General features: G+C 37.3%; 1 protein-coding gene across 4 annotated transcripts in view; it reads left to right on the top strand.

Annotated features, from left to right (window-relative positions):
* The window catches only part of RSPO1 (R-spondin 1), a 1604559-nt gene that overhangs the window by 1462247 nt on the left and 124052 nt on the right, over nt 1–18260 (top strand). For 3 of the 4 annotated variants that reach the window (XM_044083734.1, XM_044083743.1, XM_044083751.1), the window contains 2 exons: nt 14509–14547; nt 14982–15053. The exons of the other annotated variant lie outside the window; for it this stretch is intronic. In XM_044083734.1, the coding sequence (XP_043939669.1) occupies nt 14509–14547; nt 14982–15053 (111 nt within the window). The remainder of the gene's footprint in view (nt 1–14508; nt 14548–14981; nt 15054–18260) is intronic. 4 annotated transcript variants of the gene reach the window in all.

Below are 18260 nucleotides of genomic sequence, written 5' to 3'. Positions count from 1 at the left end.
TAACCGTATATGTACCTGTAACCACCCTACTTAACCCCTCCCTCTCCCTGTACCCGCTTTACTACTAAGTCTGATCTATAAGACCTTTCCTATTTCTATAACTTACTATATACTCTCCCTTTTACACCCTCCCTCTAGATCACTACATCCCTGCTCTAATACTTTCTTCTTCTGTACCATCTCTTCCTCTGATCTGAGGCCCCTTGTACATAAACGTTTCTCTTTTTTTTTTACTCCTGCACTAGTTTCTTCCTCAGGTCTGAGGCCCCCTGCTCTTACACAATTTTTCCATCTTACCTCTAATCTAATAATGCCATATTATTTTCAAAATATTACCTATAACCTTAATTCCCTTACTGCATTCCTCTTGATTTATTATCATTGTTTTTCCTTTTACACCCTTATTATTATATTTTTCTGTATAGCTATGTTTAATTCCATTGAGTACATTATTTCTTTCTTATCCATTGTATTCATGACATTGTTTTGCTCTGTATTATTGTAAACTTGTCTCTACTTGTATGTCTGTTTGGGGCTTTTCCCCTCGGGTCTCCACAGAAAAAAAGGGTCAATTCTTACCCAGCTGGACCAACCCGGTTAACAAATGAAAAATAAATAAATAAATAAGTTGGGTCTTGTAAGGTTAGTAGATATGTATGAAATCCCTCGATTGCAGATCTATACATATTATCAATTTCGAAGAGGCCTGCACCTCCTTCAGAACAGGGAATATATAGTCTTGGTAGACACCAGTTTTTATAAATCATTTGATGAGCATAAAACAGTGTTCTTGTTTACCTATCTAACGTATCCAACACCTTTTGGGCCCAGTCAATCACTCCAAAACTGTAAGTTAGGACAGGAAGATCAAATTGGTTTATGACTTGAATTTTGTTCCTAGATGTCAATGCTGTTTTCAGTATTAATTTAGTCTTCTAAAATACTCCTTACTAAGTTGTATTCACATTTGTTTATGTTTTATTGTTGATCCTTCATCAGTTCTCAAATATGTATACACTCCTCTTGATAAAGTTCTTTTATATCACATTCTTGTCCTAAATTGCTGTTTTCTTGGCGCTGCAGCTTTCCTGCTTTAAAAGTTGCTTTTGCACATTTATGTAGACCAAATGACATTCTTATATTATCTGAAAAGGTTTTGACCACTTGTAGTTGTGCTTTCAGTTCCTCATCAGATGAACTATACAGTTTTAAATCATCTACAAAAAGAAGATGAGAAGTCTTTACTCTGTTGTTTTCTGGGAGCCAAATTGTAGCCAAGACCTAATTTGGTAAGTAGACAGCTTAATGGATTAAGGACAAGACAAAAGAGCAGCTGTAACAAACAGTCACCCCGGAATATCCCCTTTTGAATTTTTATCCCTGGAATAATAATTTGACCTTTATTATGGCTTAACTGCAAAGTGGTTTGACACTGTTTCATGGTTGGTGTAATGTAATCAATCAGTGTTGGGCGTATCTTATATATTTTTAAACACTCTTATTGATGAATGCAGAATACTCTCAAATGCTTTTCTGTAGTCAATCCATGCTGTACTTAGATTCTTCCCATTTTTTACAGTTCATGACTTTATTTATCAGCAAATACTGATTATCTGCTTCGCCAAATCTCTCTCCAAACTTATGAACTTAACTCAAGAAGCTTTCTCTTGCACTGAGTCTTTGATGCTAGATAACCATCTAGCTCTCAATGTATCAAATTCTAAAATTATGGTATTCACCCCCTCTCGGAACACCAAAATTGACAAAGCATCCTTTTCCATTTTCAGCCATAGTAAGACCTCTATTGAAATAGTTCCCTATACAAAACTGCTGGGTGTCCTTATTGATGATCAATTAAGATTCAACATACATCTACAAACTAATATTAAAAAAACATCAAAAGCTTGTAATGCTATACCATCACAGCCACTACCTTACTCCCTCTACCAAACACCTCCTATCTACCACTTACCTCATTCCCTCTCTCCTATATGGAGCCTCTCTCCTTACTAATCTTTAATCAACCCTCAAAACAAAACTATCTTCCTGCTGTAATAAAATCTCCAAGTTTGCCACCGGCTCCAAATCCTCTACCTATCACTGTAAGTACCTCCATTCCCTAAACTGGTTGGAACTCCCAAACTATCTGACTTACATTCAACTGATAATAGCACATAAACTAATTTTCAAACCTTCTAATTGCCCTTCCCTCTCCTCCTCCCTAAATATGCATCAGCCTCATGGAAAACTCAGATCCAATAATCAAAATCTCCTCGAACTATATAAAACCACACGTGTCCTGGGCAACTCTTACTATCTTTATCACTTGCCAGATCATGGAATTCATTTCCCCCACACATTAGAACTACCCATAATCTATCTACCTTTATGATCTCACTCCACTCTTATCTCTCCTGTCTTTGGGAAGGCTCCTGCTCTCACCCCACCTGATGGATCATATATATCTGTTGTTCATATATATTTCCAGTTTAATTGTTCATTTATATGTCTTCATATATTGTGCATTACTTGACTTGTGTTGTTACTTTTTATTATTGTAAAAGTTGAAAATTCTGTATTTTGGAACTTTATTGTAGATATTGATTATACTGTATTTTGTAGCTTTTCTCCCTGGGCCTCCATTGAAAATGGGCTCATCTTGGCCCAGTGGACTTTCCCAGTTAACAAATTGCAAACAAATAAATCAATAATTAAAAATAAAATTATACTTTGTTTCATATGACTTTCTTTTGTTATGTTTTTGTTCTATTGCTGTGAATTAGTTTTCTTGTAAAATTTATACGTCAATAGAAGGCAAGTTAATTGGTCTATAGTTTCTAGGATAGCTTGTAGGTCACTGTTAAGTAGGAACATTGTTTTTGCTGTTGCAAACTAGGCTGGCTTCTTTTCGAGGTGCACATACAAATAGTTCTTACTCTTCACTAAATCTTCACGTAAAGATGTTAATACTTTTAGCCAGAAATTAGGTACTGCATCTGGGCCTGGGGTTTTCCAATTAGTAGCTTTTCTTAACTTTGTTTTATTCTTTCTGGCCATTACTTCACCCCATTTCATATCCTGTACATATGAACTTCTTCTATCCATTTAGCATTTTTGTTACGTTCAACAAGATCTCCATAGATATTTCTCCAAAATGTATCTATTTCTTTTCTTTTTTTTTTTTTTTTTTTTTGTGGTGTTTCAATTCCTTTTGCCCTGTTTCTTAGTTCTCCATAAAACATTTTTAGGTCATCAATAAATTGCTTATTTTAAACTTTTCATTTATATTTATCTGCATATCTTCTACACTGTTCTGGCTATGCTGATATTTTTAGTTTATTATTTGTGACAGTACATGATAGATCCTGATCTGTTCAGATATTGCCCATTGCTTTTATCACGTCTATCTTTCTGAGTATTTTTGTTGATCTGTTCTCTCTTCTGTAGTCTTCTAACAGTGACACCTCTTGTCTTAATTGCCTTATAGTTTTCTCTATTCAATATTTCCAAGATGACATTTGATTTCTCCCCTTCCTTTATCTTACTGCCTTGTATTTTTGTGGTAAGACTTTATATGTTATTAATTAAACTGCACAGTAATATATCCTGTTTACTTATGTTATAATGCATGAATCTGTATGAACAGTCCTAATCACTGTGTTTATTTGTTTTATCAAACTTTTAACTTTTTGGATTTTATTGACTTTCTGTAGTCTGTTTCTTTCATTGATCTTATGTCTGTCCATCTCTATTAAATCAAGCAACTCTTCTCTTAGATCATTTTATTCTAAACTGAGGGCACATTTTTTGTTCACCATTTCCTGCAGGCATTCTGTAAAAAGTTCCACAGCATCTTCCTGTGCCAGATTCATTTTAGCTTCATCCTGTGTCATCTGTTGATCTTTCATATGAGAACTCACTGGTCTATCACTCCACAACACTGACTGTTTTAGAGTTGACACAGTTTCCTGTTCCTTCCATTGCTGGGCAACTCCAGTTGAACTTTTGTACTGGTTTCTTATAGGAGTCTCCAAAGCATCATCATATGGCAACTGATCAGATGTTTTCTGCTCCACTGGTTTCTCCTTAATTTGGGGATCCGTTGTTCTATCCTGCTGTGATGTTATCAAAGTTAGATTTTCTACATTAAATCCTTCACTTCACAAATAATCCATAACTTCAGTTACTATTTGTTTAACTTCTCCATTACTTTTATCTTTGTTTTCTTAGGTTTTGTACTGTTACATTTTCCATATACACATGCCTTTGCCTGTATTTTTCTTTAAATATCTTTGCTGCTGCTGTTTTTCTATTGATTAGTTTTGCTTTCTCCTTTATATAAATATTGTACCACATTAAATCTCTTTCTCTTTCCCATGTTCATATTTCTTCTTTGGATGTCTCCTGTTCCTCCTGTTTCTCTGGGGAACTCATTGTTCCATCATGCAGTGATATAACCTGTGTTAGACTTTCTACACCAAATCCTTCACTTTGCAAGTATTCCATAACTTAAGTTTATATTTTTTTATCTTTTACTTTACTAATATTCTGTTCTACGTTCCATCTTTGTGATCTTATTATTTGTATTGTGAAATGTTCCATATCTGTATACCTTTGCTTGTATTTCTCTTTGAATATCTTTGGGGCTGCTTTTTTTTTTATTTATTAATTTGGCTTTCTTGTTTGCATAAATATTGCACCATATCAGATCTCTCTTTCTTTCCTATGTCCATATTTCTTTTTTATATCTTTCAAAAAGTCTTTACATTTTGTTCTTTATATTTTTGCACTTCCTCAGTCGCTTCTTTTTCCAAATGGCCCAAGGTTTCTTGGTCTATATAATGTTTTTTCATAAATCTGTTGTATTAATGAACATAATTTTTTTATCTGAAGCTTTTGACAATGTTTCTTGTGCGGGTATTTTTCTTTCCTCTGTCTGGAAGTCTGGGCTTCTTGCATAATAGTGACAATAAATAATATATTTCTTATTCTCAATAGTCTACTCTATCGTCTTTATCATTCTTTTCTGGCCTATCAATTTTTGTGATTTTTGTGGATTAGTACTTCCTTCTACAATGGGGGTGGGGGTTTAATCCTCCCCCTGAGCCTGGCCCCATTGTAGGAATGTTTCTGTGTCTTTAGGATTCTTAGACTGTCATCTTTTCCATTGCTGGCACTGCTGCACCTACCAGGATTGGGCTTTTTTTTATCCTGGGTCTTGTGCATCCACCTATCTTTTTTATTTTTAACCTATTTTTGTCTATGATATATGTTATGTAAAATACAGTCTATATATCAGTGTTGCCTTGGTGAGATTTTGTAAAAAACACGGTCCACCTCGTGAAGGTACTCACCGAGACTTAAGGATAAATTCAGTTCCAGCAATACTACTCTCCTTTGCTTGCTGATTTATCGTCTCTCCATTCAAACTCTCAGATTTGTCCTGCATAATAATCATAATTTATGGGGAGATTTTTTTTTTATTACAGAGTCTATATGAAGGTCAAACTTTAGCCTGTTGTTGATAATACACAGTGATTTTATATTGTGGCATGTTCAATTTTAGTGTTGTTTGAAGAAAGCATATTAAGAGTAAAATCATCTCCAGTTTTATTTTGGGAATCAATAGAAGTAAATTTGTTTTTCATTGGATTAAGGTGCAGCTACGGTTTACTTATTGAGTTTTCTGCTGCGATGAAGTCTTCCAGTATGAAGGTTTGCAGGGGGATAGAGCTGGGTCTGCACAGACAAAAGTAGAATCATCTGTGTATTGTTTGATTTTGGCTAGTTAGATTTAGTGGCATGTTGTTAATAAAGATGTTGAAAAGAATTATACCTAATATGGAGACATGGGGAACTCCAGTATGTAGTGAGAGGAAAGTGGAGTGACAGCCTTTCCATTTTACTGGCTGGGTGCAGTTGCTTAGGTAACTGATAAGCCAACTAATAGTGACGGGTGTTAAGCCATTAAGGTGGAGTCTATTCTAGTCTAGTCTTTCTTCCTCTTCTTTCCATACTTCCAAACTTCTACATGCTTTTGACTTGTAAATAAGACTGACTATTTCTAAACTCTAATCAACTCAGTGTTTAAATAATTCTATCTCATATGATCTATTGTACATAACTCTTACTTTTCTGCTTTTGAGCTGTCTTAAGCTGTATTCTGCTCTCTGTACTGTTTCTCAAGTGTTTTTATCTATTGTACATAACTCTTACTGTGTTATATCTGTTCTAGCTCTCTTAAACTTTACTCTGTTTTACTTTAACGTTTCTCTAGTATTTTCATCTCAAGAATGTATTAACTACCTGTTTTTATTTTTGATTTTTAAACCTTTTTTTCACCATGTAACAATATTTTATACTTTGTATATCTGTGTGGAGCTTTTCTCCCCGGGCCTCTACTGAAAATGGAAATATATCCAGCTAGACTAGCCCGGTCAACAAATGTAAAATAAAATAAAATAAATAAATAAAATAATAATTAGTGTGAAACTTTGTCAAAAGCTTTTGACATGTCAAGTTAATGAGTGGAGACAATATGGCCAGAGTTTCTACTTTGATTAACTGTGTAAAGGTAGCGTAAAATCTGTGTTAGAAAAGTTGTTTTCAAGTAGAAAGATTTGAAGCTATAAATGAATCCATTTTTCTAGTACTTTTATGAGTGGTGAAAGGAAAGCTATGGTGCGATAGTTAGACACCTTGGTGAATATTCCACCTTTGTGGAGATGAATAATGTAGAAGGCTTTCTATATGTGGTATATGGTTTTCTGTCATGCATCTATTGAACAGAACAGATACTGGTTAACATATAGTGTCTGCAGTCATGCTAAGATATTCATCTGGTAAGTCATCTGGTGCTAGAATAACGTGTCTAAGTTTGTAAATTACTTTTTCGGTGGTAGAGGAAGGGACGTGTTTAAAGGTCAGTTGGGGTGAGGTGCTGGGGTCTTTAGCAGGTGTAAGCTGTGTGTGTTTGGGTGTGTAATGGGGAGCTAAGAGAGGTGCATAATATAAAATGATTGTTGAGCTCTTATCTGCTATGTCTTTATTGGTTTCAGATGGAAAGGGTTTTGAAGTGGATAAGTTTTGCCAGTATTGTTTAGGGTTTTTTATGTAATGCCTTGGCTGGAGAAGAAAAAGTTTTGTGTAACCTTGAGAACTTCTAGATTTATTTAGTTTTATATATCTATATCTATATATATATATATATATATATATATATATATATATATATATATATTATCTTTTTTTTTTTTTGCAAATGTTAACAGACCTTGTCATTTTCTTTCATTAGAGATTTGGTTTATTGCATTAGCCAGAAGGTGACATTTATTCTTATTGGAGCTTGTTGATATAGGATGGTTAAGAAGGGGTTAATAAAGTGACACACTGCTTCTTCTAATGGTAGATGTTTGAGTGGTTTCCAATTACATTGCCTGAGGGTGTTTTTAAATACTGTTTTGTTGGAGGATAGGAGGGTGGGCTAATGGTTAAGGTGTTTGCCTTACAAACACAAGGTGCAGGGGTTTGAGTCTCACAAGGGATAATTGGCTAGGCTTAAAATGGCTCGCAAGGGCAGTTAGCTTAGTACTAATCTATGAACTGAACTATGAACTATGAACTATGATCTAAAGTTTCTTACTGAGATAAAATGTAGCACCTTTGGGACTTTTGATACTCTCTGTTGATGAGTGTCGGGTGAGGATCACTGAATGTGTCGAGGAGTATGCCCACAACTTTGATTTTTTTTCCTGGGTTAGTTGTTAATATGCAGTCTAGGGTGATTGCTTTCTTTGTCATTTTCTCAAGCTTGGTTGGTTCTTTGATAGGCTGGGTGAAATGAAAGAAGTTAATATTGTGGGAGGGATATTTATTACCTGTTGTTTTCCAATCTAGGTTTAGGTTCCTGAGTAAACTGATTTCATTTCTGATGGTTGTGGTTAGCCAACATAAGATATTTTCAATTGTGGTGGCATTGTTTTCAGATGAAGGAATGTATGCTGCTACAATGTGTAATGATTTTTGGCTATTTATTATGAGTTTGGCTGTTAGTAGCTCCTCATTGCTAAACTGTGGTATCATTGGGTGGAGACTGTCATTGATGTATGACTTAAAATATGATAGTCACTCCATCTGTCTGTTTATCCTTTCAGTCTTTTCTAATTATCCTATAACCAGTGGAGTACTGGTATTAACCAAGTTTCAGTTATTACAAGAATGAGGGGATGGTGTGATTTTTATCTAAGCATGTAATTCAGATATTTTGTTGCAGATACTTCAAGCATTAAAGTTATAGATTTGAAGGCTGGAGGAAGAAGATGAAATATGTTGTACTTGTTGCGATGATGTCAGGTATTGTCAGCTATGCCAGGAGAAGTAGGGCAGCGGATGTGTAACATATTCCACCCTACCTAGCTGGAGTTTTGTAAAGAATTATATGTCATTTGTATATCAAACTTATTTGTCTTGAAAATGTATTTGTAAAGCTGCTTGTGTTAAAAATGTACCAACAGTGGGATGGCTGCACAGAAAAGAAGTACACCTGTATATCAGACAGTATTGTAACTGTTGAAATTAATATATTGTAATGGAAGATACTGGAAGAGAAGAGGTTGATCTCAGTCCAGCTAACTTTGAAAAATAGTCTGAAATTAAATTACCTGCTTTAGACCATAAAGATTGTATTTTGCAGTTCTGATTGCAGCCAGAGACAATTGTTATCTATGAAAACCAGGACTATGAATCCTACTGTATTTTCCTTAGGGTGAACTAATTGGTACCCTGGAAGGGTGGAAGTTTTTGAAATGGTTTTATAGCTTCCAAATGCTATAACACATATTAGAAAAGCTCTATGTGTATATATTATGGCACATATGTGCTAGATTCTAGTTCAGTTTCTAATAAAGGGGTAGTATAGGAACCAGTGAGATGACCACAGGTATGTGATGCCATTCTATAATCCAGCACTGAAATTATGTTTTAATACTAGATGAGACAGAAGTCTCAGGGTAGTCTGTTTTTGAAACCTGACAAAGAAGGATCACTCACTCACTTCATCTTGCCTTGCTTTAGTAAGTAACCAGGGAACAGTAATATTTTAGATCAGTCAGGCAAATATAGTGAGATTAGTTAAGTACTGTTTTTCTGTATCTGCATGACTCTATCACTATGTGTTATTTTTAATATTTTCTGTGACTGAAACTCTGGAGTTTATTTTAAATAGATATTTACTATTTTCATGTTCTTTTATTATTTATTTTTAAATATATTTAAACTTTTCATTGTGTTTGGTCTTTTAGAGAATTTTTAACTTTCGAGAGTACTTATATTTATTTGGTAACACTGTGGTCACTACTGAAAGCCTTGCTGCATTGATCAAACACTATCATTTGTATTAATATTCATTTTACTAAGTATAATTAGATACCTTGGTAAGAGCTTTAGAGTAGCTGGCATTGGAGTGTTCTTGTGGCAGTATCTACCTTATAGTCTGAGCAAAGGGTGCATCGCTGGTAAATCTGTACCAGCCTTTCCAAACTTTGTATATGTGTGTAAAAATCAAATTTCAAAGAGTGTGTGTGTCAGCTACTTGGAGCAGGGACACAGAGCATTGGTTTCAAAGAGACGGTGGTGGAGGATTTGGCTTGGAACACTTGACTGAGGACTCAACTCTACAGCTGTTTAGTGGGGAGACTTATTTGGGGCCTGGAGAGAGAGAGAGAGACAGAGGGCAGCCCAGCCCCAGGATGGAGTGTGTTCTTAAGGGCAATTGTGCTTCATGCAGAAAGCTGCATTTGGAAATACTATATGTATCCATTTTTCTTCCAAGTAAACATCCCTCACTAGTGTCTGTGGTGAGGATTGACACTTCTTGATTAGTGACCCAGAGGATGGATGTCACACTTGTATATTGCATTGCACAGACATGTTTATTGGAAGTAATTAGTTTGGCTTGGGTAGGGGTGAACATGTTGTGTGGGTGGGACTGGTCCAGGGTTGAGATGGATGTCCCCACTTCCATTAAGTGTTGTGATTGATGGTGTATTTTTCTGTGTTGTAGAAGAATATGTTGTGTTTTGTGTTGTTGAATTTGTCAAGAGAATTTTTTTTTCTTTTTTTTTTTTTTATTTTGGATAATGTAGCAGAATTGCTTTTAATAGGATTGAATTCATTTTAAAGAAGGATGAACAGATATGTGAATTAAAACAGAGAAAGGGAGATATTTTAACTGATGTGATTTTGTTTGCATTTGTTGGGGGAGGAGTCATAGTAGGTAAACTAAGTAATGATAATCAGGGAGCTAAGTAGTGGAAGTAAGAGAAGGTATATCATGGGTAGACTAATATTTGAGTATAAGAGAAGAGTATTTAGATATAAAGGGGAGAGGAAAGTTTGGTAAGTGAGGGTATGATGGGTGTCAGCTTTTGTGACTGTAGGTTAATTGTGCATCAGGTGATTGGTCAGGTGTTGAGTGTAAACCAATAAATCTAATGATATAGGGGTGTGTGGGAATGGGGGTAGGGTGAACAGCGAAGTGAAACCCACATGTAGCATGGCTGAGTAGCGTGGGGTTAGCATCCAGAGTGGAGAGGGAGTGTATTATTAAGGTGAGTAGAAAAGAGTGCCCATGTCTGTGTACTCAATGTCAGCTGCAAAAGCCTTGCCTTTTCCCTGGATTAACTTCAAAGGTAGCTGGTGTTAATTATTACATTAGTAATAGGTGGCTGGTGTTAATTACTACATTGGTGATAGTCTTCTCCAGAGTTCTGTAACCCTACTAGGCCTTCTTATGCTTCTTTTAGGACCAAATACAGAAAAATGCAGCAACTCAAGGGGTGTCTAATAAGATGAGGGAATGGATGCTCAGGAAGATACAGGGGAATCTAGTATAAAAATATACTGCCAGAAGTTCAGTGATAAAGCATATTTGGATATAAAGTAAGCCTACAAGTGGAAGGATGTTAGGCACATTGCCCGCATGTGTATACATGCTGAACTACGTGGCTGTGCTAGGATATACTGCTCTGGATTTGCACTTCATGTCTGCAACGTGAATCCCAAGCCACCATCTATCTTTGCAGGAAAATCATGACCATGGTTGATCATGTTACTTCCCCTCTGATCTTGCCTTCCTGATCTGCTAAGGAGATAAAGATGATGCTCTTTTTGCTGCCCTGCCAGTTTAGGTATCAGCTGCTGGGAACCAATCAGGGTCCAGTTCTTAAGGCTGATGCATGGTATGGCATAGTTGTGCTGCTTACTAAGGCTATTGGCATCTCCAGGACTGTTGAGCAATGCAGACATGAGTATGATATCCAGCAGCACTGCCACCCTGACAACCTCCAGCAGTGAGAAGACCAGATCAGGCAGGAAAGATATGAAATTAGACCAAAGAAAAACAGTCATAAGCCAGCCAAAGTGGAGCAGATGGATCATTATGTTGTGGAACAAGTCAGCCTATATTCAATATGTAGCAGCTCTCACAATAATTGCAGGCAGCAGATAGCATGAGAAATTTCACGTGGAAGCAAGCTGTTGGAAAGAGCTGCATATAAATGACCTGCAGCACAATGTACATATAGTGCATAACAGCAGTAGCTACTGTTTTTCAAAATGTACTTGTAACCTTTTTTTCTGTCATACCAAGCTGTGTTCCTAATAAAGGCTACTTCTTCTGGCAGATGCCAGGGTGCGCCATGTGGGGCTACTGTGAGAAACTGTCCCTGTTGCTTATCTGTTGTGGTCATGCTGCTTACTATGAAGAACTGCATAAGAGTTCATTTACATGGCTACAGGCTTATATCCATCTTTTGATATTTTGCATATACCTGTGGGACTGCATGCATATTGTGATGATGTGTCACATTTCAATGCATCTGCTATCATGCATATACATATGGGACAGTAGCTTTGCTGTGTAGTTGTATCCACCTTTCCATGCATCTGATATCATGCATGTCTATGAGGGGCTGTAGCTTAGTTTTATACTTGTGGGCATGTTTCCATGTGTCTCCTGACCTGCACATCCATGAGGGGATGTTGGGGAAATTTCCATACATCTATTATCATGCAAGTAACTGCTGGAATGTTGTTTTTCACTGATGTCTATATATCTCACCTATACCTGTGTAGTATGGCTACTTTGCCTCTTGTGTCTTTCAATATGACAGAGAGGGAGGTCAATCATGCTGGCTGCCACAGGAGAAAGTTGTGAATTGTGCACACCATGGTTAGTAACTACTAAGTTTTCCTGCATCACCTGTGTCATTTGTAAAACATGTTCAGTAATGTTACTCCTGCCGTTATATCTACTTCCTATAGGTCATGAAGGCAAGAAATTATAGGCACATCAACTGTTGCTGGCATCAGTCCCTGTGTCTGTGGCAGGTGAGAAGGTACAGAGTGTCTTCCTGGAGGGTATTCCAACATCTCCCATAAAGTAGCCCAGCCCAGTCATCTTCTCTAGCCTAGTTGTCATTACAGTAGAAGAGGAGGTTGATGGAGTGTTGGCCCATTGGATGGCAGCTATCATGCACCTCCTCATGTGAAAAGAAGATGCATTTAACTGTCAGGGCCCTCATCATCAGGCCACCTAAGCAGGGCATGAGCTTAGTCACCTGCCAACATAAGCTATCCAAACTATCATCTAGGTCAAATTGACATCCATCTGGCCTGGTAAGCAGCCAGCAAACTGTCTATGCCCCACCCCAGCCCCAGTCTATTTTGTAACAACCTGCCTCTTGTGTTGTCAGTTCCCATCAGCAACATTTATCTACCTCTGTTTGTCTCTGTCCACCCCATGTCTCCCCCCATTGAGTGCACATGCATCCCTGTTTGCATGAGCTGTTTCATATTTGCTTGTTTGTGTAAAGCTGCTGTTTACCCTTCCCCACCTTTCCACCCCCATCTTTCCTTATCACATTCCCATCATTCCTTCTCTCCACATATAAAATGTTTGTTGTTTTACCTTCTCCTCACCTGCTTTCCCTTCATCCTTCCCTTCTGTGTATAATTCTGCTTGTTATATTCTAACATTTCCTACTGTGCAATGCTCCTCATTCCTTCACTTTCATGAAATCAGTGTGTGTAGGTGACTGCACAGATGCCAGGAGGTGTTTGCATTATGCTGCACCTTAGTTATACACAGCTCGTCCCATAAGCTTGCTCCAGCATGCAAATCCTCATGCTAACCGCTGTCTGCACCTATCTTGAGGGCTACATGAGACAGCACACAGGCTGCCTTTTTCTCCACAACAAACTGCTCCCTTTGCTCCACTTTGTTAGGCTTGTGGCTTTTTCATCTTGGCCTGAGCTCATGTCAGTGCACAGCTAGCTGCTCAGCCATGCAGATTGTCACTCTCTGTGCATTCACGTCTACTTTACACTGCCGTGTATCACCGCTAGATGGTGTAAGCCCTGCGAAGCTATTCAGCATGTCTCTGAATCCTGGCCAGTACTTTCTATCCCAAACTCCTGCAAATAACACCACCTCATCTCAATTACATTAACTCTTGTTTTAGCCTTTCACCACAGAAATACTGTGCACTCTCTGGAACAAAGGAACAGTTGCTCACTTACCTAAAAAGTCTAAGATATGCAAGAGAGGAATCATCAGTTTAAGCTGAACCAGATAAGGATAAAACATCACTGATGCCTGTAAAGGGGTGAAGAGGTGGAAGAGTGAGAGAATCAGACAGTTGAATGACAGGCCCAAAAGACAGTATACAAAGCGGTACATCAGAGAAATACAGATTTCAATAGCAGGGTAAAACATAGTACAGAGAAAACAGATTGCCTACAAGTGAAAGTTTATCGAGTAAGAGCAAGAAGAGCTTATAGTCTTACATGTAACTGCTGGACTGTTGCTTCAGGCATGTCAGGCAATTCAGACAATGTAAATTAATACTGCTGAACTGCTGGACAATGTGGGAAAGAAAAAATACATTGAGAAATTATTGTTCTGATGGAAGACACCAAGGACAGAAGGACATTCGAGTGCAAACTAGTGTGCAGATTTTTTATATCCTTTTTTCTCTAGCCCTATGCAAACTATGTTAATAAAGATCAGCACAGTGGTACAGCGGTAGCATTGTTGCCTCACAGCAAGAGGTTCTCCAGTTAAATTCTCGGCTGGAGTGCCTTCTGTACCGAGTCTGCATGTCCTCCCTGCATTCGAGTGGTTTTCTCCGGGTACTCCTGTTTCCTGCCACGTTGCAATGACATGCCTCTGGAGCGTTTCTCTCCGGGTCTCTGCTGAAAATTGGCTTTGTTCCAAGTTTGGACTTTCACAGTAAACAAATGTTAAATAAATAAATAAATAAAACTGTGAGTAGCTATATTGCCCAGTGGGTGGAATTGTTGTTTGTTATTAATGTAGGACTACTGATCTATTAGCAGATAGAGCTGTGGTACTCTTAATTTATTAATTTCTATGCATGAATACGTTTAATATTCTTAATTTGTTGGAATGTTTGCTCAGTAATCAGATCTTATTTCTTTTCCCTACAGCTGTTCATTCAAAGTACTGCCTGACTCACATACTTGCATGTAAGTCCACAGGCTGTTTGTTGTTTTTGTTATTGTGACCCGTTATTAATGTATGATGCATATAACCAAGGTTCACTAGGCTGGATACTCCAGCTTTGGTGCATTGTTTTTCACTGTTAGAATAACTTACTTATGTCTGTATACGTGTGTGTGTTAGTGTGTGTGTGTGTGTGTGTGTGTGTGTGTGTGTGTGTGTGTGTGTGTGTGTGTGTGTGTGTGTGTGTGTGTGTGTGTGTGTATATATATATATATATATATATATATATATATACATATATATAAAACATCACTGGAGTATATTGCATTTGGACATAGATATCGCATCTCATTCAGGTATTGGCATGTTTTGTGTATTTCATGGTGGTGGGTCTATCCCTTAGAGAGTAAGGAATTTGAAGAAAGGTCGATACTTACATGATATTGATTTGTTCTAGCTCTTACTCAGGATGAAGGAAGACTGAGGGTAAGGCAGTATTCCAACTACAGGAGTCATTCCAAGCAGAATGGTAAGATGGGTCACTAAATAAAATGAATAACAAAGGTATGGGTATACTTAGCCTATTTATTAAACTGCTATCAGTATAAACCGTAAACTGTTACTGAATAGTCAAAAGTAGATTCTCTTTTAGCTGCAAGGTCTGTGATGGTACCGCTGGTATACGACTGCATTGGATTTTGTATTGGGTTTCTTCATTTATAGTTTGGATACTTTCATTTTTTTTTTTTACTCTTACAATATTATAGTTTCTTTTATTTTACATTTTGTTTTAATTTGAAGTTGTTTTCTTGGCATTTTAAAAGTTCTTGGCTAGGATCAATTAGAAAAAAATCATCTCCCACTCATTAAATAAAAAGGAATTAAATCTACCAAATTAGCAGGAGGAGCTGAAAAACAGGATTTCTTATATAGCCGAATTCTTATTTAGCTGCGAGTGCTGAAACTGCTGCTTGTGTATGGCTGCATTTGATTTTCCCATCTGCACAGTCCTTGTTGCACTTTTAAAATTGGTGGCTTGCAAAGAAATTCAAGGGACAAAAATCATAAAAACTGGGTGCACCTTTTAAAAGCCTTGTCCCTCTTTTCATTGTCATCCAGCCTACTGAGGAGTGATATCCATCACACACAGGGGCCCTCAACAGACCCTGTCTTCTCAGATCTACTGCATATTCACAAGTCCAAAGGGGGCATAAACACCCGCTCAAGAGATCTCAGTCTCTTTTCTAACATAAATAGAACATATTGGTGGGATACATATGTATCACAAAGAATACCCCTTCTTTTGAATCTTCTTCCTCTCCACCATACCTCTCAACCTCTTAGCATGAAAAATCTGGACAAAGCCAAAAATAATGGGGGAACAAAGGCCTAAAAATAGAGACAATTTTTAAATATTGCTATGATAAACTTAGAAAGTTGCTAGTATAACAAAGTTTGCTTTAGCATTCATTTTCTGAAGGATATGCATTCTGAAACTCAAATGACTGTCATTATTTAACGAGTTCAGTCCTCAATTATTTGCCAGAAAACCACAAATTTTATGAGGAACAGATCAAAACTATGAAGCAAAAATGTACATACGTATGTACATACATTCATACAAATATTTCAAGCATGGGCATTAATACCGTTCTAGCCTGTCAATATACCAAAACAGCTGTTCCCATATTAAGTGTGCAGGCTGTTCTTAAAAACATCTAAACTATTTATTTATTTATTAATTTGACATTTATTAACTGGGTTGGTCCAACTGAGCCAGGGGGCCCCTTTTCCGTGGAGACCAGAGGAGAAAACCTCCAGACAATTTACAGTCATGCAAAAGATAAACAGTGGTCTAATGTATAAACATGTACATAAAGATATAAGATGCAGTTCATAGCACATTACACTGTAATACAATGAAAATGCCATTGCAAAAGTACAGTATATAATGTATAAGAGGTACTCTCAGTAGGTAACATAACTGACACAGCATTGGAATTAGTTTCTTGAATTTAATACAAGAGAGTTAAAAAAAAAGAAATTACATGACAGAAAGGAAAAAAGACAAAAAAGAGGTAATAGTTCCAATAGAGTAGTAGAGAAGTAACCAAAATAGTTGTAATGTGGGGCTTGGTGTGGGCACGACCAAGTCTTTTGTAGATCGTGCTTTAATTCTCTTTTAAACTGGTATTTCTGGGAAATATTTCTTATATTGAGGGGGAGTGTGTTCCAGACATGAGGTACTGAGTACTTGTAAAGGGACTTTCCAATGCTCTTTTTAGGTTTGTAGATGTCAAGATGGTATTTGCCAGTTGTGCAAAGGTGTCGGAGGGGGGTCTGTAGTAAGATACTAGGTTGGAGATGGAGGGGCAGGAAGAGGGATTATAGAGAATGGAGTGAGTGATATTTAATTGAGGAAGTAGTCGTTGGTGAGAGAATTCAGGCCATTGACGTGTCTTAAGGGTGAGACAGTGATGAGAACTGTAAGGGAGGTTAGTGGCAAATCTGGCTATTTTATTGTATGTTCAAGTTTGGACAATAGAGTACATTGAATATTAGTAAGGATAGGGACAGAATAAAGTAGACAAGGTAAGAGGAGTGACAGAGCCAGAGAGAGTTTGGAGGAAGGTGTAAGGAATTTTCAATTTCTGTAAAGTAGACCAAGTTTCTGTTGGTTTTTATTTATACAATGTTGGATGTGAATGTCGAATTTTAGTTCTTCATCAGTAATGGTGCCAAGTAGTTTGGTATGAGGTTCAGCTTTAATGATGGTATTGTTGAGGGAGGAGATGGCAAAAGAAGATTTGTGTTATGCCAATGTTCGAGGATAGAAGAGGAGTTTTGTTTTTTTAAGGATTTAGTACTAGCTGATTATTGAGAGCCATGTTTCAACAGATGTGAATGTGTCCTGAGTGTTTACGTGATTAGGAATACTACGGGCAGTGGTGATAAGTGTTGAATCATTGGCATATTGTAACAGTGTTGAAAGCTTACAAGCAGAATGCAGCTTGTTAGTGAAAAAACTGATCAAGAGGGGTCCCAAGATTGATCCTTGAGGAACTCCTGTGTTGACCGGAAGGAAGGGGGAAAAGACAATTAGCCAGCAAACAGATTGTTGCCTGTTGGAGAGGTAGCTGGAAAACCAGTTTAAGGAGGAGCTAGAGAGATTCAGGTCTGAGAGTATATTTAGAAGTTTAGAGGTTGAAACAGTATTGAAAGCCTTAGTGAGAGATTGAGGAATAAGCAGGAGATCAGCATGTTGTTGTCACAGGCCTCAGCTACTGTTTGGGTGAAAGAAAGTAGTGCAGTGGATGTACTATGTTGGGGCCTCAAACCATGTTGGGTGGAGGTTAACAGATTATTGTCAAGCAGGTTGAGTAACTGGGTATGTATGCACTTCTCCAGAATTTTGGAGATAGGGGATAGGATGGCTATGGGCTTATAATTAGAAGGGTCAGTAGAGTTTCCACACTTGTGTTGTAGGATTGTAAAGATGGATTTCCATGTATCAGGGACACAGGCTTCAGTAATGGATCAATGTATGAGTATAGAGAAAGGGTAGCAATGGATTCTGCAGCAATTCTAAGAAAGTAGGAAGGTAATTTATCAACGTTGGGGAGCAAAGTTTGAGTTTGGTCAATAGAGATTTGATGAAGGTGGTGGGAACTGGTTTAAATGAGAAGGTATTATAAGGTGTTTTGTTGAAGGATGAAGCAGGGGTAGAGGAAGTGTT

The sequence above is a fragment of the Protopterus annectens genome, chromosome 1.part1, assembly GCF_019279795.1.
Source record: "Protopterus annectens isolate FY-2018-M chromosome 1.part1, PAN1.0, whole genome shotgun sequence".
Lineage (NCBI taxonomy): Eukaryota > Metazoa > Chordata > Ceratodontiformes > Protopteridae > Protopterus > Protopterus annectens.
This window is presented reverse-complemented; position numbering and strand designations above follow the sequence as displayed.